The sequence below is a fragment of the Falco naumanni genome, chromosome 1, assembly GCF_017639655.2.
Source record: "Falco naumanni isolate bFalNau1 chromosome 1, bFalNau1.pat, whole genome shotgun sequence".
In the NCBI taxonomy this organism is placed as follows: Eukaryota; Metazoa; Chordata; class Aves; order Falconiformes; family Falconidae; genus Falco; species Falco naumanni.
Window position 1 is genome coordinate 120,195,215 of NC_054054.1, and position 23,586 is coordinate 120,218,800.

The 23,586-nt window shown below is 53.3% G+C and overlaps 2 protein-coding genes and 1 long non-coding RNA gene across 6 annotated transcripts in view; 1 reads left to right on the plus strand and 2 right to left on the minus strand.

Moving 5' to 3' along the window:
* Window positions 1-20,990, plus strand: part of ACSF2 (acyl-CoA synthetase family member 2) — a 37,549-nt gene extending 16,559 nt beyond the window's left edge. For both annotated transcript variants that reach the window (XM_040581786.1, XM_040581787.1), the window contains 6 exons: window positions 18,116-18,223; window positions 18,356-18,507; window positions 18,912-19,053; window positions 20,330-20,440; window positions 20,616-20,684; window positions 20,780-20,990. In XM_040581786.1, the coding sequence (XP_040437720.1) occupies window positions 18,116-18,223; window positions 18,356-18,507; window positions 18,912-19,053; window positions 20,330-20,440; window positions 20,616-20,684; window positions 20,780-20,830 (633 nt within the window). In that variant the 3' untranslated portion in view covers window positions 20,831-20,990. The remainder of the gene's footprint in view (window positions 1-18,115; window positions 18,224-18,355; window positions 18,508-18,911; window positions 19,054-20,329; window positions 20,441-20,615; window positions 20,685-20,779) is intronic.
* On the minus strand, window positions 433-9,959 carry CHAD (chondroadherin). Of its 2 annotated transcripts, none has more exons than XM_040581789.1 (4): window positions 7,612-9,959; window positions 3,829-3,992; window positions 3,477-3,622; window positions 433-1,417 (listed from the first exon to the last, which is right to left on the minus strand). In XM_040581789.1, the coding sequence occupies exons 1-3, from the start codon at window positions 8,389-8,391 to the stop codon at window positions 3,481-3,483; spliced, it is 1,086 nt and encodes a 361-aa protein (XP_040437723.1). In that variant the 5' UTR covers window positions 8,392-9,959; the 3' UTR covers window positions 433-1,417; window positions 3,477-3,480. The 2 variants fall into 2 exon arrangements, with proteins under 2 accessions (XP_040437723.1, XP_040437722.1); XM_040581788.1 differs by having other exon boundaries at window positions 433-1,420; window positions 7,612-8,424.
* Window positions 20,991-21,376: 386 nt separating the features above from the next.
* On the minus strand, window positions 21,377-22,945 carry LOC121082553. 2 transcript variants are annotated; one of them, XR_005826222.1, is made up of 3 exons: window positions 22,612-22,945; window positions 22,300-22,365; window positions 21,377-21,848 (listed from the first exon to the last, which is right to left on the minus strand). It is a non-coding gene; the product is annotated as an uncharacterized LOC121082553 (long non-coding RNA). The 2 variants fall into 2 exon arrangements; XR_005826149.1 differs by having other exon boundaries at window positions 22,300-22,368.
* Between the last annotated feature and the right edge of the window lie 641 nt (window positions 22,946-23,586).

A 23,586-nucleotide genomic window follows, 5' to 3' on the forward strand; every position in this document is an offset into this window, starting at 1 on the left:
AAACCCAGACCGCACCAGGGTTTTACAGGGATGACTGTGTGCCTTGCTGCAGACCAGGAGAGTCTAAAGCATCTGTCTGCGAGCTGTTTCAGAGGCAGCCAGGGTTTTTTCCTGCATATGATGCTCTTAATGCTAAGCTGAAAACAGTGGACACAGCCCTGGTGCCGTTGCCTGGACTTTGTCAGGTGCCAGCTACCTATTTTTATAATAGGCTTGTGTTTGGCCTCACAAAATACCTTCAGACATTACTGCAAGTGCTCAGGACTCATCAGGTATCACATGTTCCTGTTTTGTAGAGAGAGAAATAATAAAGCCCTCCCAAGCAGTTGCTCTGCCCATAGGATAAAGAGGATTAAGTCTATATTTGTATCACTGGTCTCGTGTCACTTCTGATCCGCCGGCCCTCAGACAGACACAGGGACACTTGTTGAATTCATCTTTGCAGCAAGAGCTTTATACAGAAGATGTACATAAGAAAATATACAATTTGATTTCTATAAAGGAGACAGAGGAGTTTTCATCCTCTTAAAGGTCATTTACACTCAGTTACAGAGGAATAAATATACATATATTTATATAACTCTTTAGGATTAAAAAACACAGTTAAGTTGCAACTGTGGTATTGTAATAGCCGTGGCAATAAACCACAGTCATCCTGGTGTCCTGCTGGATCCTCTGGAGTATGGGCAGGGAGGAGAGGAGGGGTGCCCCAGCCGGGCTGCGTGGTGCACGCCGCCTCCTCTGGGATGTACGAGCATCTTGGCAGACCCCACAGAGTGGGAGGGAATCCAGTCTTCAGACAGCTCCAGTTTTGGAGGTTCCCAGTACTGCTTCGCTTCCAGGATTTCTGGCTGACCTAGAGAGATTGCTGCCTTTGGCGTCAAAGAGCAGCGCTGTCTCGGGACCACCGGTTCTCGGTCATTGCTCCACCGATCCCCCTCAGCCCTGACCTGCAGGGATCCCCTCTATGGGAAGGCAGAGGAGTCTCTTTGCATCGGTTGAAACCAATTTTCCTGATCAAGCAGCTGGGGGAGGGATACTCCTACCTTCCCACTTGCTTCCACTCCACTGGAAGGGGAGAGACAGTGACCGGTTGATCGGGGACGTGGGTTATGTTGCCTCTAGGAAAGATGACTGTGTTTTACCGGCAGGATCTAGGTTAGCTTGTCTTAGTATGGTCATGCATAGTTTAGTTTTTAAAAATGCCTCTTTTAAAATATATAGATGTTGGGAAAGATTGAAAAGGTGGATTCCATCCTGCGATCAGCAGAGAAGCGAGGATTCAGAGGAGGCTGGAGGTGGTGGGATCTATCAGAAATGTTTCCTGACAGGTAGGAGAAGCATAAGGAAGGACTCAGAAGTCAGTAGTTTTCTGATGGTTGAAGTGACCAGTCACCAGGACAGGCCATACCGAAGCCTGCTAGGGGAAAAAAAAAAAGAGAGAGAAGGCTACATGTTTCAGGGGATTTTTCAAGCAGATCAGTAAACCATGAGCATTTGTCTGTTTTTACAGTGAGTGAACGCAGCCCACACTTGAAAGTGAGGAGTTAGGAGTTAAGGAGCTCCCACAGGAGAGATGGGTTAGTCCTGTCTCTGCCCTCTTCTGCCAACCCACTGTGTGACTCCTGAGCATCATACCCAAAGCGTTGATGGACACTGAGCACTTCCTTCGTAAAGGAAGAAACCCAAGAGCACAATTTTCAAAAGTAGGGAGTTATTTTGGTGCCCTGGTTCTGAAAGTCCAGGGCAGGCAGACTTTTCAAAACTGCCAAGCAACTTTTCATTTGAAACATGGCCAGTGACCCAAATCATTAGTGTTCCCCAAAATACAGACCCCCATAGCTGACATCTTAGAAAGCTGCCTGGCTCTCAAGGGGTGAACAGTGAAGTCAGAGGTACTTTATACTCCTTAAAGTCACACTGCCCACACTGGAATGGGTTGGCGTGCCTGCATTTTGGCACTGACACCTGAAGATACCGAGCTTTGTCTTCTGCAAGACAGGAATAAATAGTTTTATATTTCATTAATGCTTGTAAACCTGTTTGAAAGCGCTGGATGGAAGGTGATATAGAAAACCCAGCTGTTATTGTCATGGTTTTCTTATTCTCATCATAGAGGAGTGAACTGGAATGGAGTTCACACAGGGAGAGAAGGAGGTTAAGAAGGGCCAGACCTGTAAATAAAATACATTTAAGTATTGTGGTTTAGAAAGCTGAAGTTTTTCCATCCTTAGAGCGGAACTTTACCCGCCCTATATGGAACGACTGGTATTTCCATCTCTAATCCATAAAACCTCTGGCACTGCAAGAGAAATAACCACTTTAGGAAGGCGCAGAGCAGCTGGCACCATCCCTGACATTTTGGACACAAATTTACTTTCTCCATCCTGTTTAGGCATATCCTTAGTGAACTGAGGACCAAACGGCCATAGCTGGGCTTTGGGTTTCTGCCTTGTCCTTTCTGTTATGAAAGGGCACAGTGACAACCCTTGTTCATACGATGCAGTGCAGGGTCCATGGCACTTAACAAATGAGCAAAGGTCCCTTTCCCAAGACCTTACAAGCTTGCAGGCTCATCCAAAGTCCTTTGGAATCCGTACAAGCTCCAAACCTGTTCCTGATTAAGGAAAAGTAAAATGCTTGGGATTGAGCAGTGACAGTTGTGGCTTTTTTTGCTGATCTGTGTGCTGAATGTAAGGCTCTTGGTAGTTCCCAGGTGTGGAAGGTGGTTGTGTGGTAGGTTTTCACAGGTGGTGTTTGGATTGTCAGCAAGATGTCAGCAAGCTCACTGCTCAAGGGAAAGTCAGCCCTGTCTCTGAATCACCTCCTGGCCCAGAACACTTTATTCAAAGAGAATTTTCTGACTCAAACCTCCCTCTTCTGGGACACTTATTCGAAGGCATCAGCCCTTGTTTTTAAATACCTGAGTGTCTTGGATGGGAATTGTAGTTGCTGAAAGGCAGGTGCTGGGCCAAGAGCTGTTCCTTATGGAAGACATCTATTTCCATATGGACTGGGCAGCCTGGAGCCCGATTTCCCAGCAATGTCCTGCCCTGCATTTCAAACCAGGCCCAGAGGACCTTTACTAGGGCAAGAGGCTGAGCATCTCTAATCGGTTAGAAAAATAAAGCACGTGTGATCCCAGCTCAGGGTAAGAGTGGGCTAAGTCCACCCTTGTTTGGACATTTAATTACATGTTTCACCTTTACTTGCTGCCCCAGACCTGTCTGTAGCCTGATGTTTATTTTACAGGGTTGACTCCATCCCTGATGCTCCAGGCGGATTCTCTGCTCTGGGAGCCAACGGAGCTCAGTATGGCCGGGGGATGGAGCAGCTCTGAGCGGAGGCATCACTGGGTGAATGGATGAGCTGTCTTGAGCCAAACCCTAGTGTCACCGAAGCCAGCGATATAAGTCCCCGCACCTTTGGTGGCATCAGGGTTTGTTGTAGGTCTGGCTAAAAGTGAACCATCTTACATGTTTAATGGCGGCTTCCCTTCTTGGACCTCTTGGTGGGGAGCTTGCAGGTGCGGAGGGCCGGGGTGTCTCTGATGGACTGCCCCCGGTACTGCACGGGCGTAGAGCAGGTGTCCTCGGTGCGGGTGCGATTGCCCTTCAGCCACCTGGGAGACGGGGAGGAAGAAGACGGGGAGCTTACGAGAGGCACAAAGCACCGTGGAAATCACCCACACCACGAGTGGAAGGGGCAGGCTGCGGGGAGAGCTGCTGAGCATGCATGCAGCCTTCCACAGCCGCCTGGCGGAGCAGGGGGGGATCCCCAAGGAGACCCCAGGGGATGCGGGATGGGAAAGGGCCCGTGGCGCCGTACTTGCGCAGATGTGCTAGCTGGCAGTTGCAGTGCCAGGCATTTCGGGAGAGCGTCAGCGTCTCCAGTTTGTCGAAGGGGAAGTTGCGGGGCAGCTGGGTGAGCCGGTTGTTCTCCAGGTGAGCGGTCTTCAGGGCGGTCACACCAGCGAACGCGTTGTCTGCAAACTGAAGCACAAAGGTTGCTGGTGAGGGATGCTGAGTTAGGGGAGGGGACTTCGAACCTGAGTGCCGCTGTTCCTGCGTGCCTCTGTTCAAGACTTTTAGTGGCATAAGCATGGGAAGAGCAAGAGAAGGGGCTGTGAGGGGGGTACTGGCTCACTGGAAGCTCTGGGCACCTAAGAGGTGCATCAAGCTGGTGGGCTCAGGGGTCCTGGAATCTCCTGCCTGAAGAGAGCTACATCCCAGATCCATGTGGGGTTGCCTTTGCAGCCACATCCCAAAATAAAGTGAAGCCTGGAAGGCCGCTTTATTTTTTGAGCCATACTTCTCTGTTCTAAATGAAGATGTTTTCTGGGTGTATTCCTTTCCAAAGCTGGAAATCCTCCCAGGGCCTGTTGCCTTGCCTGTCCTGGAATGGCTGAAGGAGGGAGTGTTTGTGGCGTCTGAAGGGGCTGTAGGCTTTGGCAGTGCCCGGGGGCTCCAAGTGGAAAGTTACACTTGGCATCTGAGCAGTACAGAAATAGAGGCAGGTTTCCAGCACCTCAGCCTCCTCTGTTTTTTCTCATTTCCAACGGGTTGTTTGCAAGGGATGCTGCAAGATTTGTCTTTTCTCAATTAACAGACAGGCTTTCAGGGAAAGCCTCCTTTAAAAAAGCTGCCAAAGGAGGGGAGAGAGGCTGTAGACCTGGCTCTGCAGCTTCTGCTCTCCTCCCTGGGGCCTCACCCCTGGCTTTTTTCAGCCCATGGTTACTTGGGTTGGAAAGTTTCTTCTTGAAAGCAAACTCCTCAATACAAACTTCCTTGGCGGTGGTGAACTGGGGAGCGATTCGTTGACAAAGCACAAAGCTCCTCTTGGCTATGAGTAACCAGTTCTCCCCCTTCTCAAAGCCGTGGGTGGCTTTGAGAGCCTCTCAAAGCTCTCTCAAGGGTGGAGAGGAGACTTTCTAGGTCTACCCCCCCACCCCACCCCCACCCCCCCAGGCAAGGACCTGTGCTTCCATTTTGGACCAGAAGCTTGCACTTTGGACGGGACCATCAGGGTCTGTTCAAGCTCTCTAAGCTGAAAAGCTTGACAGAGCAAACGCGCTATTTTAAGCTGTGAACTTTTGTCATCTTCCAAATTAAGCAATGTTGGAGAGGATTAGAGCTTAGCAAAGACTCCCAGCATCCTGTAGCTGTTGGACAGCCAGCGGTGCTGGCCTCTGCGGTCCAAAACTGAGCTGACCTTGGTAGGTTTTGCTGTGCTGATAGCAGCACTGCTGGAGAGGTGCTGGCATGCCGTGCAGTGGGGCGGTAGCCTGGCCATCTTCTGGCTTGGACAGTGCTGTACTGTCTCAGCTGCTCATTCCTCTCCCAGCCCCATGAGAAGACTTTGCATCTGCTGGTAACAGCTGCTGCACTGCCTGCCAGAGCGTGCATTTCTAAAGAAACGGGTGGTTTTCCCTTTGTTTAGATGGAGGATTGCTGCTGGAATTTATTTTGCTATGTAGATGGAGAGGGGGATACGTAAAGCTTCCAGGATCTGCATTCCTGGTTTCATGTGGATGTACGTGGCTGGGTCCTGCCCTGCGTGCGGGTCTGTGGTGCTGGTGGGGAAGGAGAGCTCGGTGCTGGAGCTGCAGGGCAGCCTGAGGGCTCTCCTGGTTCTCCTTGAGTGCAATACAGGCTGGGATAGCTTCATGTGGAAGGCTTTTGCACTTGCTCAGCTTGAAAATCTTACAGCCGCTCAGGGAACAGCTAAGGACAGTGGTTTTGTGAAGGAGAAAGCACCGCAGTCAAGATGCCAGCGGCATTTAAAGTATTTGCTAGTGATTTCCTAGGTCAGGAGGCCTCCGTGATTAGATGTCTTCTAGCAGTGCAAAGCTCACGAGTGGGCTGTTTGGATAGGAGGCCTTTGAGAATTTGAAGAGAAAACTCTGCGCTTGAGTGGGAGCGTTGTTTTCCTGAAAAAGAACACAAACCCTCAAGCTGCAGAAGCCCTCCCTGTGGCTGATCCCCCTAAACTGCTGTCGTCTTGGGCTGTTGGGGAGGAAAGGAGGTGTCTGGCTGCAGAAGAGCCTTTAAAGTTCCTGTCCACAGGTGGGCACTGAAAAGTAGAAAGCCTTTTTTGCTGGCTAGAATTGTTAACCCTTACTCTGTGGCAAATCCAAGGATGCCTAATTCACTGGAACACCCTGGTTAGTCATTCCTCCAGCGTGTGACTTCAGACTCTGATGTTTCTGCAGCTAGTACAACATTTGACCTGTAATTTTTAACTTGCATGTGATGGAAGCGCCTTAAAACTGAGCCTGCAAAAGTGCTGTGGCAGCATGTCTAAAGTCTTGCCTGGAGAGGTCATAAGATTGTGTTCAGGTGTTGGGTTTGCTTACTCCCATGCTGGAGAGACTGGTCTGAGAGTGGACAAGGGCTTAAATGCTGTCTGAGTGGCTATTGAGCTGGTTTAGGTAGCGTTCTCCACCTGAGCAAGATGTAATTCCAGTTTTTGAGCATTTTGGGATGCTGTATCCCCTTGAAAACTCTGGTATGCTCTATTCCTGGTAGCTTCCAAATGATCTGCTCATCCCTGTGAGGCCCTCTGAGCTGCTCTCTGTTGCTAAGAAATTCTTGTTTTCATCGCATCTCCCTGCATGTAGTGGATGTTGCTTTGCCGTGAAGTCCTAGCCTGCCTTACCTGGATGCCCTTTGTCCTTGGGCTTCCTGGCAGAGCATCATCTCAGGGGGAACTGTTCTGCTCCACCTGCAGCACCCTCCCTTTCCAGCCCATGGGGTGCGCCTGGGACATCAGGCTGCCACAGGTGCTGCTGCTCTTGCCCTGTGCTTGTTCCTGTTGCTTGCGCTGCCTGGCATTTCAGAGGTCCTATTGCAAGTGATTGGCTGAGTGTGATGCTCCTGCCTATGGATCATGCTTTCTCACAGAAAAAGGAGGAGGTTGTTTTGCTGTGTGGGATACCTGAACGTCCCTCCTCCTCTCCAGTGGGAACAGGGCCCCTTTGTAAGATGCTGCGAGGCTTCCTTTTGAGAGAGCATCAATAAACAAACCTTTCTTTATAACGTGTAAAGTTGGGAAGCGCAGCGAGGGGTGAAGGTCCGTATGCCTACCTGCCTGCAAGGCATGAGTAAGAAACTCTGCTATTTGTGGCCCCTCCCAAGAAGTCTCCCCCTCCCAGCCCCCAGCAGGTACCCAGGTACGAGGGAAGCAGAGCAGTTCAGCTCTGCGAGGTGATGGTGCCCTTTTGTCCCTCGAGTATGAGGCAGACACTCGCCTCCCATCCCATGCCTTGTGTCTGGGATGATGGAAGGTTGCTAATTGTCCTGGAGCATCCCAAATACCTTTCTCAATGTCTGCTGTCACCTCCAGCTTGGGAGGGAATGATCTGCCTTTCCAGGGAGTTTGATCTGCTCCAGATAATTTGGTGTTGCATAAAGTAACAGAAGGGTGGAGTACTCTCATCCCTGGCTTGAGTCGTTGTCAGCTGGCCAGTGCCTCGCTATCTTCGGAGGCTGCAGACCTGCATCTCCCCTCTCCTCTGCAAGGGAGGGACAGCAAACCGTGGGCTTTGTAAAGGAGAAGAAAACCAAGCCCCGTCTTTCTTATCCAGAGCAAATGGAAAGGGAAAGGACTCACCTTCTTCAGTTTCATGTTGTCCAGGTTGAGTGTCTGCAGGTATCGCCCGAAGGACTGGAAGGCATTGTCAGGGATGACCTCAATTGGGTTATGAGAGAGCTTCAGTTCCTCCAGCACTCTCAGCTTACTCATTGCGCTCACAGGATAGCTGCTCAGCTGGTTCTTGTCCAGGTGGAGGACAGCAAGGTTTTCTACATCCTCCAGGGCCCCGGGGAGGAGGTTGGTGAGGGAGTTGTCGGAGAGGAAGAGCCAGCGCAGGTCTTTAGCCCCGTTGAAGACCCCTGGTTTCAGCTCCCGGATTTTATTGCTGCCTAAGTGCAGGATGAAGAGGTTGACAAGAGGGGAGAGGAGCCCTTTGGGTAGGTCTGGGATCTTGTTCTGATCCAGGTACAGGTAGGTGAGCTCAGAGAGGTCATCGAAGGCTCCTGGCTTTATGACACTGATCTGGTTGTCAGTGAGATAGAGGTAGACCAGGCTTTTGAGCCCCCGGAAGGCTCCAGTTGAGATCTCCTTGATCCGTGAGCTCTGGAGGTGCAGGGACACCAGCTTTTTCAGATCACGGAAGCCATTGGTGGGCAGGACGGGGAAGTTGTTCTTCTGCAGGTTGAGAAGCCGTGTTTGCTCAGGCACCTTGGGGATCTTCTTCAACCCAGCATTGTCACAGATGACATGTTGCAGGTCGCCGCCGTGGCAGTGGCAGCTCGGGGGACATGCCTGCACGATGGAGGCAAGACATGCCAGTAGGCTGAGGACACTGAGGAAGAAGCCTGACCGATTCATGGTCAGATCTGGAATTAGTGTGGTGGGAAGAGAAGCAGGAGGAGGAGGAGGAGGGAGATGGGTGGGAGAGAGAGAAACTGGGTTTGCAGCATGCTGAACACAGCCCTATTTATAATGTTATTAAAAAGCAAAATCCCTTCCCACAAACCACAGGCAGCAGCCAGTTGGAAGCAACTGGCTTTGGGAACTTACTGTGAGCTTAACCCCTTGGCACCAGGCAGCGGAGTGTCCGCGGTCCTGCCTGGCTTCGCTGCTGCAGCGGCTGTGCAGAGGTAGTTTTCCTCTCTGCAACAGGGAGGCAAATGGTCAGGAAGAACAAACGCTGAGCTGCTCTGTGGGGGACCTCTCTGGTCCCTGCTGAGCCGAGAGGGGCCCTGATTCATCAGTGGTGGTGGGGGGAAACAACCTGGTTTGGTCGAATGGCATGGCAGGGAGCTCCGCTGTGCTCCGCAGCCACCTCGTGCCGAAGGTCTCGGCAGGCTCCTGGGCTGTGTGTATCCTCAGCTGGTCTGGGGAGAATCTTGTCCTGCTATCACAGAGGAAGGTTTGGGGAGGGGGGTGTGTGTGTCTTGCTGATTTCAAAAGAGTTTGCCTAAGCAGGGATGGGAGAAGGTGGGAGCGATACGGGGTCATGCCAAAGGCCAGCAGTGCTGCACTCGCTCTTGTGATGCAAAATTTTATTTGAAGACTTCCAGATCTAGACTGCACCTAGGAGTTGGCCAAGAAAGGGAGAGCAAAGACCATCTTAATTCCTGCTGCATCTTCCTCTGTGGGCAGTCGAGTGTGGCACATCCATGGTCATGCTCAGGAGACCTGTGTGAGGGGCTTTTTTTTCCCAGCACATGGCACTGTGGAGCAATGGCTGTTGCCTTCCGACAAGGGATGGGGCAGTGGCGGAGCCTGTGGGGAAGTGATGGGGCATGGGCTGGTGGGTATGAAGTGCCGGACAGCGATGCCCTGCTGCGTGCCTGGCTCAGATGAAGTGGATAGGAATGCCTGTGCTCCTGAGATGAAGCTGTGGATGGGGAAAGGTGTGGATAAAGGGATGGTGAGGTATCAGAGCAAGGAAATCGCTGCTGAGCTGGGACTAGGGTCTTCCCTGGCTCCTCTCTTGGGGTAGCGGTGGCAGAGATGAATTAATGCAGGGGATGTTCCTTGCTCTCCCAATAGACAAGGTTAAAGCAAAGCGGTTAAAAGCCCCAGCGCATGCTTCTGTGAGTGTGGAGGGAGAGATCCAGGGGTTGTGGGGTGGAGTTTGGAGTTGGAACATTTTGAACTGATTTCCAGCCAGTTCCTGGCTGCAGCGAACAGCTGAGAGCCCAGCACATAACTGTGAGCTTGTTGAGCTTTCTGCTCCTGAGGCTGGCTGCAGAGCCCCAGCGGAGCTTTTGCAGAGGCGAGACAGGCTCAAGAAAGGGAGGAAATCCAAGGGCTGACTTAGGACACAGACTGGCTTATTCACCGAGATTTCTGGGTTTTTCCATTGTTGCAATGAGGAATTAGCCAGCGCCGCTGAGCATGCTCCAGCAGGCGTTATGCAAACCGCCTGGCAGCCCGCGCCCTGGCCAGCAGCTGTCACTCTGAATAGGGTTTTCATTGCATGACTAACCTGGGGGACAAAAGGGGCTTCTGGGGTGTGAACGTAGGTTCTGGTGAGCCTGGTGGGGCAGATGGGGCTGGCCGAACGGTGATGTAATGTGGGACCTGATTGCAAACTGGGCCATGTCAGCCTTCCAATGTTTGTCAGCCTAGAGGTGCAACGCCCTGCTGTCGAGCAGCTGGGGCCTCGCCAATCGCCTCAGCATGAAGGGTTTCTCCTGCCTCATCTCCAGAGAGATGCTCTCACCGTAGGAGCTCCAGGCTTCTGCTGGAGGGACCTCCTGCAGCACTCATTACTGTCATTACTGTAGGATTTAATGATCAAAACAATGGTATTTTTGCTTTTGCCTGATACAGTAGGCACCACAATGGTCATGCACATGCTTTGATCTCTAGAGGAGCTCTTTGGGTGTCTCGGTGAGGACCTTTGAGACAGCAAAAAAGGAGGAAGATGGAAGAACCCTCCGTGTTTTCCTCCTCCAGTTTGATCAGGACTGAGTGACCCTTAAGTGTGTGCTGCTTGTAAAGCTCAGATGGGGAGCTGGGTGAATGACTGGAAAAGTAAGAAAAGCATCATCTTGTATCTGTGGATTGATTTTTATTTATTTTTCTTAGAGAAGATTCAACCACTTCAGTCTTATTTGTAATCATTTGATGAACAATTCCTACAGTTATGTACCAGTTATAATGTGCAAGAGCAACTGATGGGTGAGACTGAAAATCCAGCCTGTTTCTGCTGGCCACTGAAGCCAGGCAGCGTATCTGTGCTCCATCCCCGAGCACAGCTGGTGCCTGATTCTTGGTTTTCCCACCTCTTTGCAAAAAATACCAGCTAACAGCGAACCCCTTCTGCAAAGATTTCTGCCAGCGTGGGTCAGATCGGAGCACAAAGCTGGTGAGGGCCTTGCAAACTCCATCCATAAATACATCCCACCCACATGTATTTCTGGAACAAGACCCTTTTCAGAGGTTAAATTGCCCAGACCTCAAACCATCTTCTTTTCTTTCTTCCTTTGAGGATAAATTTCCCTTTCTTCCACCCTTTATCGCTTTGCTGGCTCAGACTGCGGATGCTGGGGAACAGGGACACTCTCTCCCTGCAGGGATGTGTGTGCCATGGCTGTGGCCATAGGTCCCGTAGCTTCCTTGTGAAGGTGCCATGATGTCACTGCCACGATGCTGGTGCAAGGTGGGAAGCTGTCCCTACCCCGTGGGCTCCCTGCCAGCCCAGTGCCTGCAGCAGAGGTTAGGTGGATGCTGGGTTATTTTTGGTCCCTGGTGGGGTGACAGCAGGGCAGTGCTACTGGGGGAAAGGTGTCTGCTTCTCGGCTCCATTTCTCCAGGCACAAATGTTGAATAAAAGGAAGTTCTTTCCCCTAATGTTTTTTGATTTCTATGCCTCGGTGAGCACATTCCTGTGGTGGGAGCTGGCTGGCATCTGCCGCAGCTGGCACCTTGCCTCTGGGCTCCCGGCTGTTTGTGTTTTGAGCTGCTCGCTGGCGGGGTCTGGTCTTCCCACACCGGGTTTCACAGCCCTCGACCGGCCAGCAAACGTCCAGCAATCCTCAAAAGCTCTCCTGGGTCCCGCTCGTGGGTGGCTTGCAGGCTGGCGGTGACAATGGCAGCAGTGTCGGTGTTCCCTCTGCTGCGGTGGGATACCGCAGGGACCTGGGTCCCATCCAGCCCCCTACCTTGCAGGTCCCCAGGGACCAGTGCTGCTAGGACATCACAGAAGAGGCAGGATTATCCTGCCATCCTCTCTTTCTTAATTGATTAACAGTTCTGGAAACATTCCCGGTGCCTGGTAATTTGCAGATGCTGGACTCCCCTCTCCCCCGCTTCTTGGAGGCGCTGTGGGCTGAGCAAATAAATACAGTTTTTGAAACAGTATAAATATAGATCTGGGGTGTTTCTTTGGTGCTGCAGGTCAGACCTGCTTTGATACAACATTGGAGATGGTCTTTTCCATGCTTAATCTTTATTTTTGTCAGTATTAACCATTCTGGCATATCAAGACAGCTCAATATAAAAATATTCCGTTGCCCACTTAAGTCAGATTCTGTAGCTTTTAAGGGGCTCCAGATATGGTTTTGTGTGTCAGTGCACACCAGCAGTCGCCTTCTTGAAGCGGCAGCAGTGTACCTGGCCTTGAGGTGCAGGACTCCTTTTTTTTTGGTTGGGGGTTTGGCAGCTGGGGGGTACCCCAGGGGGTGTACATGCTGCCCTGGTGTGCAGCCCACACAGCACCAGCCCTTGTGAAGCTGGGCCCCTGCCTGGCCCTGGGTGCTGGGGAGGGAGCAGGGTGGGAGAAGGTGCAAGCTGTGCAGGGTCCCGGGGGGCTGTCCCAGGCACGGAGCACCCTCCAGGGTGGTGTATGAGAAGCCTGGGTGGATGGGTGATGGGGAGCCCCAAAAGGTCTCCTTGGTCCCCCCTCTCTTCCAGGCAGTACCTGAAAAATCCCTGGCTTTTGGTGATATGCAAGTATCCCATCAGAAACAGCAGCACCTGGGGCTCTGAGTTCAGACCTGAGCTACTGCTTCTATTTGAGGTGCTCAAAGGGTACCCTTCACTGTGGTGGGAGGCTTGGGCTGCTTGATGAGCTCGAGCTGGAGGAGATGGTGGTGGGTGCACCTCCTTCGTTCTGATGGTTTTCTTCCACTGTAGCATGGCCTCCGCCCATTGATATCTTGCCATTTTGGCTCCCTGTTGATGTCCACCCACCCTTCCCTTCTGCCTGATCCCAGCAGCTGCTGCCTGATGTTCTTGGCCCCTCCTGTGAAGCTCACCCAGCCTTTACTGCCTCCCCAGCCCTGCCATGTCCACCCTATAAGGCACCGGGCATCCCCCTGCTGCCTGCCCAGGGCTGCTGGCCGCTCTGCGGCTCCTGTGGGCTCTGGAGAAGTGTGGAGCTTTCTTTTCTTGTGGGACACGACTGATCCATGCAAGGCTTCTGACTTTCCCAAATGCTCACCGCCGTGAGTCTCCTGTTCTCACCATGGAAAATTGGCTCCGCATGGTGACAACTTATAGCAGCCGTTCAATACTGAAAGAGGTTTACAAGAAATCTAGGGACAGATTTTTTAATAGGGCCCGTAGTGATAAGACAAGGGGGGATGGCTTTAAACTGAAAGAGGGGAGATTTAGATGAGATATTGGGAAGAAATCCTTCCCTGTGAGGGTGCTGAGGCGCTGGCACGGGCTGCCCGCAGCAGCTGTGGGTGCCCCATCCCTGGCAGGGCTCAAGGCCAGGCTGGACGGGGCTGGGGGCACCCTGGGCTGGTGGGAGGGGGGCCCTGCCCGTGGTGGGGGGTGCAAAGTCCCTTCCAACCCAAAGTGTTCTATCACTCTGTGAACTTCCCTGCTTGTCCTTGGCCAAAGTGAGACCTCCCCATCCCACCTCATTTTTGAGGAGGACCTGACAAGTAGATGGTTTCAGTAGCTGCAGAAGCTATGGGAATGTGCTGTGAGAACATCTAAAATGCAGCATGGAAGCAGCACAATCCTGGATTTCCAGCCATGTCTTCAGTGGGAGCTGAGCTCTCCAAATCCGTTGGGTTGGAATTTTGCTGAGTTTCCTTCTCCAGCAGCTTTGAGCATTCAGGTACCTCCAAACCAGTGGTTTTCTACCTTTGCAAGACATTTTGCCTCTGCACGTTTCCTCTCACTCTTCCTTTTAATTCTACTTTTCCTAAGTGCATTGGCACCCAGTGCCAGGAAGGATGGAGTTAATTACATAGCGAAGACCTTTTATCAAGCTGTGGATAAACCAGTAAGTAACTGCACATGCCTTCACTGGTTGCCACTGAGCAGTGCTTCTGAAATGCTGGCAGGACTGGGGAAATACTTGCAAGCCTCAAGACTTCTGCTCAGCCCAGGAAGAAGAGAGGTAGCTTTAACTCCAGACCACGAGGACAGCTTGTCCTGACTGTACAATAACAGGAGGTTAATTTTTGGTGGCAGTCTCCTGGCGAGCTGGGTTGCCATTTTTGCAGTGGTCTCCTCCGGAGGCAAAGCCATTGCGTGCTCCAACACAAAGACAGTGCTTTGGGCACCTGATATTTTTGGGAACTTTCTAAGCCCCATCCAAACTGGGACTGCCTGGCACCTCTCCGGGTGGGGAGAAATGCCAGCAGGGTGGCCACCCTTGGAGGTTTGTCCTACAAGACCTGCTTGTTTGTGTCCCGTCATTTTTGACACAAAGATGGTACTGTTGCTGGGATGGGAAATGTAATCTCAGTGTGACATAGGCTGGACGTGATCAGAGGTTGTTTTTTGCAGCAGCAGAGTTGACCTGAAGGTTCAGGAATATTCCAATACAATTTGGGATAGCAGGACATCCCCAAAGCAAGGAGATGCGTGTCCCCCAAGCACAGCAAAACTCGGGTGATCTGGATAGTGAGCAGCTCAGGGAGGGAAGATTTTTGCTCAGTTGAGGACGATTTGGAGCTGGCTGTGAAGAGGATGGCTGGGGTTGACTTTTGGTGGAGATATCTGAGACAGACAACACGCTCAGCATGGATTTAGGGATAATTAGATCCATCCGGCATGTTACACTGCGAGGGGTTCAAAGGGCCCCTTAGAGGTCCCTTAGCACATCCCTTGGATTGCCAGTCTGCTTTCTGTTGTTCGTTACACCCTCTTTGAAGTCTGAAAATCCCTATTATTTCATGGTCAATTTGCTGCTTTTTTCTGAGGCCAATATTGTCTTCAGCAAAGCTCCATTTCTGTAGGTTTTCGTTTGGTGGTTCCAGCCCTGCCATCATCCTCCAGCGTGGCATAACCAGAGGGTGGTGACGAGGGGCGTGAAGATCCTCCCTGAGCATCGTCCAGGTCCAAGGGGGTTCCCTCCAAGGACCTCACGCCCTCCTTCTGCTCCAGTCCCACCCAGTATAGCCCCGTTGGGGTTACTGGTGGTAGTGAAATCAGCTTTTTCATCTCAGCCTTTCAGCAGCAGTGGAACATGGAGGGCAGTGGGTGTTTTTATTGCTGTTGAATGCTGGGGAGAACCGAGGAGCAGAGAGCTGATGTGAGCCGTTCCAAGTTATGCAGTAAATAACAAGCATGGCTGGGAGAAACCCAGGGTCTTCAGAGTCCCTGTTCTCCCCGCCAGATCGGTCCACCTCCCAAATGTTTACTAAAGAGACTGGAGTCTGATTGTTTTTATTTTATGTTTAATTTTTAGACGCTTCCTTCTTCAGGCTGTTTTGCCTATTCCACAGTGGCTAGTGTTTAAACAGCTCTAGCAGGAAATGTTTTTGAAATATGCTGTGAAAAACACAGTTCTGCTAAGATGTTCTTTTTATTCCCGGTTTAGACAGAGGCTTAGGATTCACAAAGAATGAATCTCTTGTCAGTAGGAGTAAGTTAAGCAGCGGTTTGTTTTGGAGCTGTCCTTGTCATTGCTGAAGGCAGGACAGATCTGTGTGCTGGGTGTTGGGGGGGTTCATATGTGGTCCTCGCAGTAAAAAAACAGGCTTTACAGTTAATTATATTCTGTGCTCTCGTAGCAATTCTCAAAGCCAAGGGTCCGAGCTGGACTCCTTGCCTCTGAAAATCTTTGCTTTGACACTAGATACAGCTCCAGTGGAAATTATGGAGCTGATGCAGAAATTATTGGGTGAGGTTTTCTGGACTGAATTATACCAGATGACAAGGCTAGAAGATGCTAAGTGTCCCTTTGGGTCTTGAAAGCTATGAATCTTTGTGGATATCTCCAAGCTTAAATTGGTGTATGGGGTTTTGTGGAAGCAGTTTCATCTCCTGCTGACGACGGAGCCATTGGAGGATGCTCCACATGTCAAACGAAGGTCAGGAAGGGCAGCAGCACTGGTGTGAGGGCTTGCTTCAGCCCCTGCCTCACTCCTGGGAATGCAGCTGGGGAAAACACTATTCCAGAAAAGAAAGACTACCTTGGAAAGGTCAGGAGCGACACCCTGGTGTCTGGCGGCAGAGTGCGGTGCCAGTGCAGGCAGGCTGGCAGGGGAAGGCGGCCATCGGGCAGCGTGCTGGATGCTGGAGGTTCAGACCCACGTTGCTCTCTTGGGCCGGGTCGGGAAGCCCATCACTGGGAGTGTGAGGGTGTTTATGGGGACAAGCCACAGGCCAAAGCACGGCCGGCCGGTGCCTGAGGTAGGTGGCACACTGCCAGGCATCTGGAGGAGCCTGGTGAACCGCAGCACCCGCAGCATCGTCCTGCCAGGGAGCTGCCTGCTGCTGTGTCCAATTAAACTGCTGGAGCGACCCAGAGAGGCAGAAAGGGTTGACTCAGGGCTTGGCTGGGATCCTGGGACCAACACTGCAATTCATCCAGCAGAGTAAAATAAAAAAACAAAGGCGCTGGGATTTTTAATAAGTGTTTAAGATCTTGGATTTGTGTCTTGTCAGTCATTTGATCCAGCCACAGGACTCCTATTAGTGGGTGGGAGAGAAATCCTGTCTGAGCATTAGACGCTGTAGGTTTCCACCCCGGCTGGGAAGCTATCATTGCGTCTGGTAGGAAAAGCCTATTTACAGTCGCTCCCTGTGGGCTGCCAGGCTCCTAGCAGAGCAGTTTGCACCAGATGGTCCTTGCAGCATCCTGAGGACAGTCTCCTGCACATTCCCAGCTAAGAGTAAGCTCCTGCAAATCTCCAGCTCGGATTCACCCTGACCCTGGTGCAGTCAAACAAGAGCATCGGCCGTTACAACAGACTGTGCCCAACATGAGGTTCTTCAGCAGCCCTGAGCAGCAGAAAGCACCAAGCACTCCCACCAGTGCTATGCAGAGCTCATTCAGGATATCTGCATGCTTGCTCAGGATGCCTCATCGTGGTCCTTTGCAAAGCCTCCTGTTAACTCTGGACTCAGTGCCTGGAGTTTGGCGAGCACCATGCAGAAGCCCTGACCGTGCAGACCTGCCCTTGCAGCCAGCAGTGGAGCTTGGGCATTTGCTCTAAAGACATGATCCAGATCTGGGTGCCAAGGCTGTAGGAAGGCAGTCGGGCCCTGTTGCAGTTTGGAGGGTCAGAGCTGCTCATGTGTCAGTCTGAAGATGCGGAGGAGAAAGGACCAAATGCTTCCCACATTGGCCCTTTCCCAGCTGTGCTCTCCCAGCAAAGCAGCCACCACCTATGCATTAGTGGGAGGGAGAGAAACCCCGATGACACGCGACATGCTGAGTGGGTTAGAGAGACCAGAGCGGTGCTCCAGCATGTCCCACCACTGAAATGCAGCTCCCAAGGGCTGGAGGAGAAGCAATCCCAGCGATGGTGCCGTTGGTGCGGCTCAGAGCTGCCCAGACCACCTCCTGCCCGGCTCCTGCTGTCTCAGCAGGCCACTGAGTTGGGCATAAAGAGCTGGAATTTTCCTCCGAGGAGAACTGACCTTCAGCTGAGGTGACTCAGAGCCTGCCGTTGGGATTAGCGCTGAGGGAGGTTTAGCAGCAAGAAGCTTTTGTCCTGCTGTGAGGCTTTGGGTTTGTAAGTGCAGCTGTGCCGAGCATTTGCAGCCTCGTGATCCCTTTGTGAGGGTTACAGGAGCTGATGTCTGCACAAAAGGGTCTGGAGCAAGCAGCCGTGCCGCGGGACACGCCACCTCCCGCAGGAGCCCACTGCTGGCTCCAAGGTTTTTCCGAAGCGATGTCCAATGTGGCCTGAGCTGTAGAAGGTGCAAGGTGAATCAGTACCGGGAGCAGATGGCTGCAAGGGCACCAAGGCAAAATCGGTGTCTGGCAGAGATGGTAGGGAGTCAACAGGACAGGGCTTGGACAGACATAGGTTAAAAAAGAGGAGGGCGAACCCTGGGGTCCTCCAAGAAAAGTAGCTGGGGTGTCAAAACTACATGCCACCTGAAGTGTCAGGGGGTGTGGGGGTCAGGAGCACGGCGATGGAGCTGAGGAAAGCTGTGGCAGGCAGGAGGGTGTAGTGCTGCTTTAGCTCCTGTCTCTCCAGGACTCTGGCAGGAGTGTCTGGAGAGCCCCATACACAGGCCAGGAGAGCAGTGCTTGCCTGTGACCTGAGTGACTCGTGTGAGCATCCTCCTCCCAGCCCACTCTCCCCTGTGGTCATCAGTAGCTTCATCTTTCCTGTGCCTGGAGCTGTGTGGTTCCCTTTCCCCCTGAGGCACATTTCTCCTCTTGTGTTTGCAGGTTGCCTACGGGACCACAGAAAACAGTCCCGTCACCTTCATGGGATTCCCCAATGATAGCATCACCAGAAGAACTCAGACGGTGGGGTGCATCCTTCCCCACACAGAGGTGACCGTGACCCTCCCCACCTGCTCCATGTCAGACCTCAGTCCATCCTCCCTGCCTGACGCTGGCGTTGGGGTGTGCTGTCACGCTTGGCTCAGACATCCCCTGCTAAGCCCTTTTTCTCTTTCATTGCAGGCAAAAATTGAGGATCCAGAAACAGGGCAGTGTGTGCCTCTGAACACTGCCGGGGAGATTCAGATCCGTGGCTACTGCGTCATGCTGGGCTACTGGGATGACCCTGACAAGACCAATGAGGTGGTCACTGCTGAGGGGTGGTACAAGACAGGGTGAGTCGGGCAACAGCCCTGCTCCTCCCGGCTATGCTGCGGAGTGATGCTGGGTGGGGACGGCTGTGTGCAGGAGAGCCTTGGCTGTCGTTTCCAAAGTAGGGAAAACTGACCCAAGTTAGCCCCCTGATTTGCCCGTGACACTTCAGAACAGCTCTTAGCACAGAGCCCTCAGTGCCAAGTGCCCCTGGAGGTGGGGAGAGTCACTTGGCTACCGGTGTGATGGAGGGGCTGTGGGGGTACCCCGCAGGGGCAGGAATTGCCCCCCCCCGAGCCCTGGTGTTTGTGTGGATGCTGCCCATGGCGTTGTCTGGCTGTAGCCAGAGCTCGGACCAGGCTGGGTGGGAGCATCAGCCGTCCCACCAGCCAGCTGGGATGGGACTAGGAGTGTGGTGTCATTGCAGGGACCTCGGGAGCCTGGATGAGCATGGTTACTGCAATATTATAGGCCGTTGCAAGGACATGATTATTCGGGGAGGAGAGAACATCTACCCAGCAGAACTTGAGCAGTTTCTCCACACCCATCCCAAGGTTGAGGAGATCCAGGTGAGCAAGCGGGAGGTGGGGTGGGTGAGCAACGACGCTTCCTGTGGTGGGAAGCCTGGACACAAAGCTGCTGGCACTGCTGCTTGGGACCCGGTTGTCTTCCCCTGTTTTCAGCATCAACTTTTGTGTAATGTTATTTGGTAAGCAGGAGGGAGAGGCTGAAGGGGCAGGCAGAGCTCCTGCCATGGGGTGCATGGGTTCGGGCAGTCCCCTCATGCACCAGCTTCACGTCTGCGAAGTGGTGACTGTCATTCTTCAGTTTTTAAACTGCCTGTCCACTTCCATAGCTCCCTCTGAAATTCTGACCTGGAAAGCAGTCTGGAAGGACAGCTTTTACCGATAATTAATTACTAAACTCCTAAATCCAAAAAGACTCCTTCAATGAGTCCCTGGAGATGAGAAGTGAGACTTAGTTTCACCCCTTCACAAGACAGCGATGATTTGCAGCACTGAGCAGCTGCTCCCAATCTGCTGGGATTGTTCTCCTCCAGGTTTTGTGCCAGACAAGTTTCCCCATAAATAAACCAGTTATTTAGTCAGTGTTGTGCCTGTGCCAGGCTAGCATCTCTCCTTGGAACAGTCCCAGTGCAGATGGGTTGCAAACCAGCCTTGTTTATGTAGTTTCTAGGGCTTTATGTCACTGCTCTGGACTCAAAAGGATCGACGTGTCTCTAGGATTTTGAGATCCTGGTTCAAGGCGGGGAATGACAGTAGGACTCTTGTGAAATAGCATGAGCAAACTTTACAGAGAGATCAGGCTTGGGAAGCCCATCCCCTGGTGTCATAGGCAGTGGTCCGCTAAGATCTGTGATTATAAGGGTTTCAAATAATTCCATAATTTGACTCCATCCCTCTCCTGCCATTCCATCTGGAGATCCCAAAGCACAAAGGTGTCCCTGTTGGTCGTGAACCCTGTTGCCCCATTTTTGGGGGAAGCAGAGGCACGCAGGAAGATGACAGGTCCATGCTGCACCCACGACGAGCTGCTGCCTGGCTGGTCTGACTCAGCCTTGGCTCCAGTGACTTTGCAAAACCAAACGTCTGGGCATACAGACTGCTCTGCCACCTTTCCTCTGGCAAACAGTTAGGAAGTCCTTCCAGGAGGGCTTGATGTCATGTAGAAAACACCGGTGGGATGGGCAAGCAACAAAAACTGCCTTACACAACCCCAGCATCCCATGATAACGGTCAGGGCTCACGCTGTGCACCAGCGCATGTACCCAGCGGGAGGAGAGGGATGTCCCCAGGCTTCACGCTGTCCATCTGTCCCAACCAGGTGGTTGGTGTGAAGGATTCACGGATGGGAGAAGAGATCTGCGCCTGCATCCGAGTGAAGGCTGGGCAAGACTGCACCGAGGAAGAGATTAAAGCTTTCTGCAAAGGGAAGGTGGGTCTCCCAGTCCTCAGTTCCCTGCCAGACCAGTACACCCAGCACCTGCTGGGGACTGGCAGGTGAAAGCCCATGGATTTAGAGCAACTGGGGATCCCAGCTTGGGTGATACCAGCTGGGCTGGCTCTGCCGTTGCTGGCAGGTTGCATAGCAGTTGGTTTTCTCTTCCCAGATCTCCCATTTCAAGATCCCGCGGTACGTTGTGTTTGTGGGTCAGTACCCGCTCACCGTCTCAGGCAAGGTAAGAGGGGGGCTGGGGCAGGACAGGAGCCCTGGTCCTCTGTCCCATCTCCTGTCTGAGTCTCTCTTCCACCTCCTCGCTGCACTTTATTCCAGATTCAGAAATACAGGTTGAGGGAGCAGATGGAGAAGCATCTTCAGCTCTGAGCTCAGGAAGGCAGAAGAAAAAACCGAGGAAATCGGCCCCACTCGAGCCAGCTTTGCTCTGCCTTTCACCTGTGCCTTGGGCCATGCCGCGGGGACCTTCTCCCCCTGACGTCAGGCTGATGGCACTTTTTGTTAATAAAACAGAGTGCCTTTTTTCCCAGTTGGGTTTGTTTCTTTGCCAACAGAAATACTGCGGTGCGAGGAAGGGATGCTTATTTCTAGAATTCTGTCTGGTTACTGGAAGACCTTAGGAAGGTTTTAAAATCTTGCATGTCTTTGAGCAATTTGACTGCAGACATTTTAGAGGACTTGGACAGATGCTGGTAGGTATTTTACTGATATTTTTAAGTCATAACAGGCTAGCCTGTCTTCCCAACATAGGTGAACACCTTCTCCGATTGGATGTTGCTGATGAACTTGAGGCAAGGGGCAGGGGCTTTAGAGAGACTTTTTCTGGGAAGGGGCTCCCTAAAGCCAGCTGGAAAAGCTCACCCTGTTCCCACACCTCCCCTCAGCCTTCTGACCCCCAAAGAAACTTCTCCAAGGTGGACTTGGCATTGTTTATTTTGTTGTTTTGGACAAGACAGACAGTAAGGATTTTGCAGAAATACCAAAGTTCCTGTCCCGTCAGCAGTGTGAAGCAGAGCATGGCCGGGACAGTGTTTTACGGGAGTTATTTGGTACCTCCCAACCATGAAACACTACTCCGAGAAGTGGAAGAGCAGAGCTCCTCTTCCTTGCCGGCAGAAGTGTCCCACCCCAGCTGGGAAGCGGATAAGGTTGCTGCCGACTCTCGCCAACCTGCCGGCTGTCTCCCTCCTGCTTCCTTCCCGAGCAGGACGGGTGGCTGGGCTCCCACCTCGCCGCGGGGGCTTCCTCTGGTGGGTGGGGGAAATGGTGTAATGGAGAAAGGGGAAGCGTCAGCGAGGTCTGGATCCTGGATCTCCCAGCTGGACTGTGGTCTCTACCCATGGAAGCAGACAAGGTGGACAACAAGCCCACTGTTCGTGCCTGCTTTCTGAAAGAAAAAACCCGTACGGGATGGTTCGTGTCAGACTCGGTCTGTACGGTGTCTCCAGCGAGTTCCCCCACCATTCCCAAATGGCTTGGGGGCTGGTGTCAGCATGTTTCACTCCATCTCTGCCCACCCTGGAGTAGGATCTCTGCCCACCCTGGAGCAGGGTCTCCTCCCTGCCCTTCTTTTAGGACCCTTGTAACCCTTCCTTCCCAGAGGAGGAGCTGTTACCTGCAGTGCATCAGCTGCAGCCCATAACCTGGGGGATGCAGTGGACCTCTAGGTCTGATGTCCAGGGAAGGATTTTTACCCGCCTTCGCTTCCCCCAGCAGTAACCCCGGTGCAGGGCAGACCTGCAGCGAGGGGAGCTTCTCCCATTCCTCTCTGACAGCTCCCCCCTTTGCACAACCCCCGTGCTGCCCAGAAGCTGCCCAGAAGCACCCCGTGTACTCACCATCGTTGAGGTTTCACTGGTGAGGAATGAAGGTGAAGTGAGCCCTGGCTTGCGTGGGTGGCCACACTGCTGAGGAACACAGCCAGCGCTGGTCACGGGTGGCACATGGCCCCTGCCACCCCCTCCCTGCTCCCCAAAACCCAGCTCCTGTCCCAGCAGCAATGCCACACCATCAGAGCCTGGGAGACTCTCCCTGCCACCCCATCCCCTTCCCGGGGAGCATCCAGCCCTTGCCGGCCAGGTCACCTCTGGGGGTGTCCCATGGCCATCCCACCCCCCCGGGATGATGCAGCCCTGGCTGTAAATACTCACAGGAGGGGAAGGGCTGACCCTCATGGCTGGCAGCAAGGGTCTGAGGCTGTCGGCAGGCGCCAGGGCTTCTGTCCTTTGCTGGACCTGAGTCCTGCTCTTATCAATGCTGGGTGCCAGCTCGGGAACTCCCGGCGGCCGGGGGCTCTTCCTGGGAGCCTTACGTCAGGGGTGGGTTACGTCAGGAGTGGGTTACACGGAACTACCCACTCCTGGCCTGGAAACAGGAATCTGCAGCCATGGCCTTTGTCATAGGCATTTCCAACTTCTCCGTGGCTATTAATAGAGCAAATTAAGGAAAAAATAACTCCTGGGAGCATCCGCACTGGGTTTGCACAATCCTGTGTTACACCACAGCTTCCTCCTCGGAAACACTGAGCAGCTCCCACAAGGAAACCCCCTTGGCCCCGCGAGGCTGCAGGGGCACCGCTGTGGGGACAGGGGCTGTGGGGACAGGGGCTGCGGGGACAGGGGCTGCAGGGGCACAGCTGTGGGGACAGGGGCTCTGGGGACAGGGGCTGCGGGGACAGGGACTCTGGGGACAGGGGCTGTGGGGGCACATCTGTGGGGACAGGGGCTGCGGGGACAGGGGCTCTGGGGACAGGGGCTGTGGGGGCACATGTGTGGGGACAGGGGCTGCAGGGGCACGTCTGTGGGGACAGGGGCTCTGGGGACAGCGGCTGCGGGGACAGGGGCTCTGGGGACAGGGGCTGCGGGGACAGGGGCTGCGGGGCCACAGCTGTGACGACAGGGGTGCAGGTCCCGTGTGCCAGGCGGGCACCGCGGGTGCACACTGGGCCGGGACCCTCGCACAGCCCCGGCGGGAGCGCAGCGCTCTGTGCCCCCCCCCTCCGCCCAGCACGGCCCGACCCCGGGGGGCGGGGGGAGTCCCGGGCCCGCCCCGGGGCGGGGCGCGGGTGGCGGGGACATGGCGGCGCGCGGGTGGCGGCCGTTGGCGGCGGGGATCGCTGCGGCACG

What these genes read in the sequence shown, in the direction of transcription:
- CHAD (XM_040581789.1), bottom strand. Translation starts at nt 8,391, where the DNA reads ATGAATCGGTCAGGCTTCTTCCTCAGTGTCCTCAGCCTACTGGCATGT. An exon ending in ACAACATGAAACTGAAGAAG is followed by an intron (nt 3,993 to 7,611) that starts GTGAGTCCTTTC and finishes TTTGTGCTTCAG; the next exon opens with TTTGCAGACAACGCGTTCGC. An exon ending in CAGCTAGCACATCTGCGCAA is followed by an intron (nt 3,623 to 3,828) that starts GTACGGCGCCAC and finishes CCCGTCTCCCAG; the next exon opens with GTGGCTGAAGGGCAATCGCA.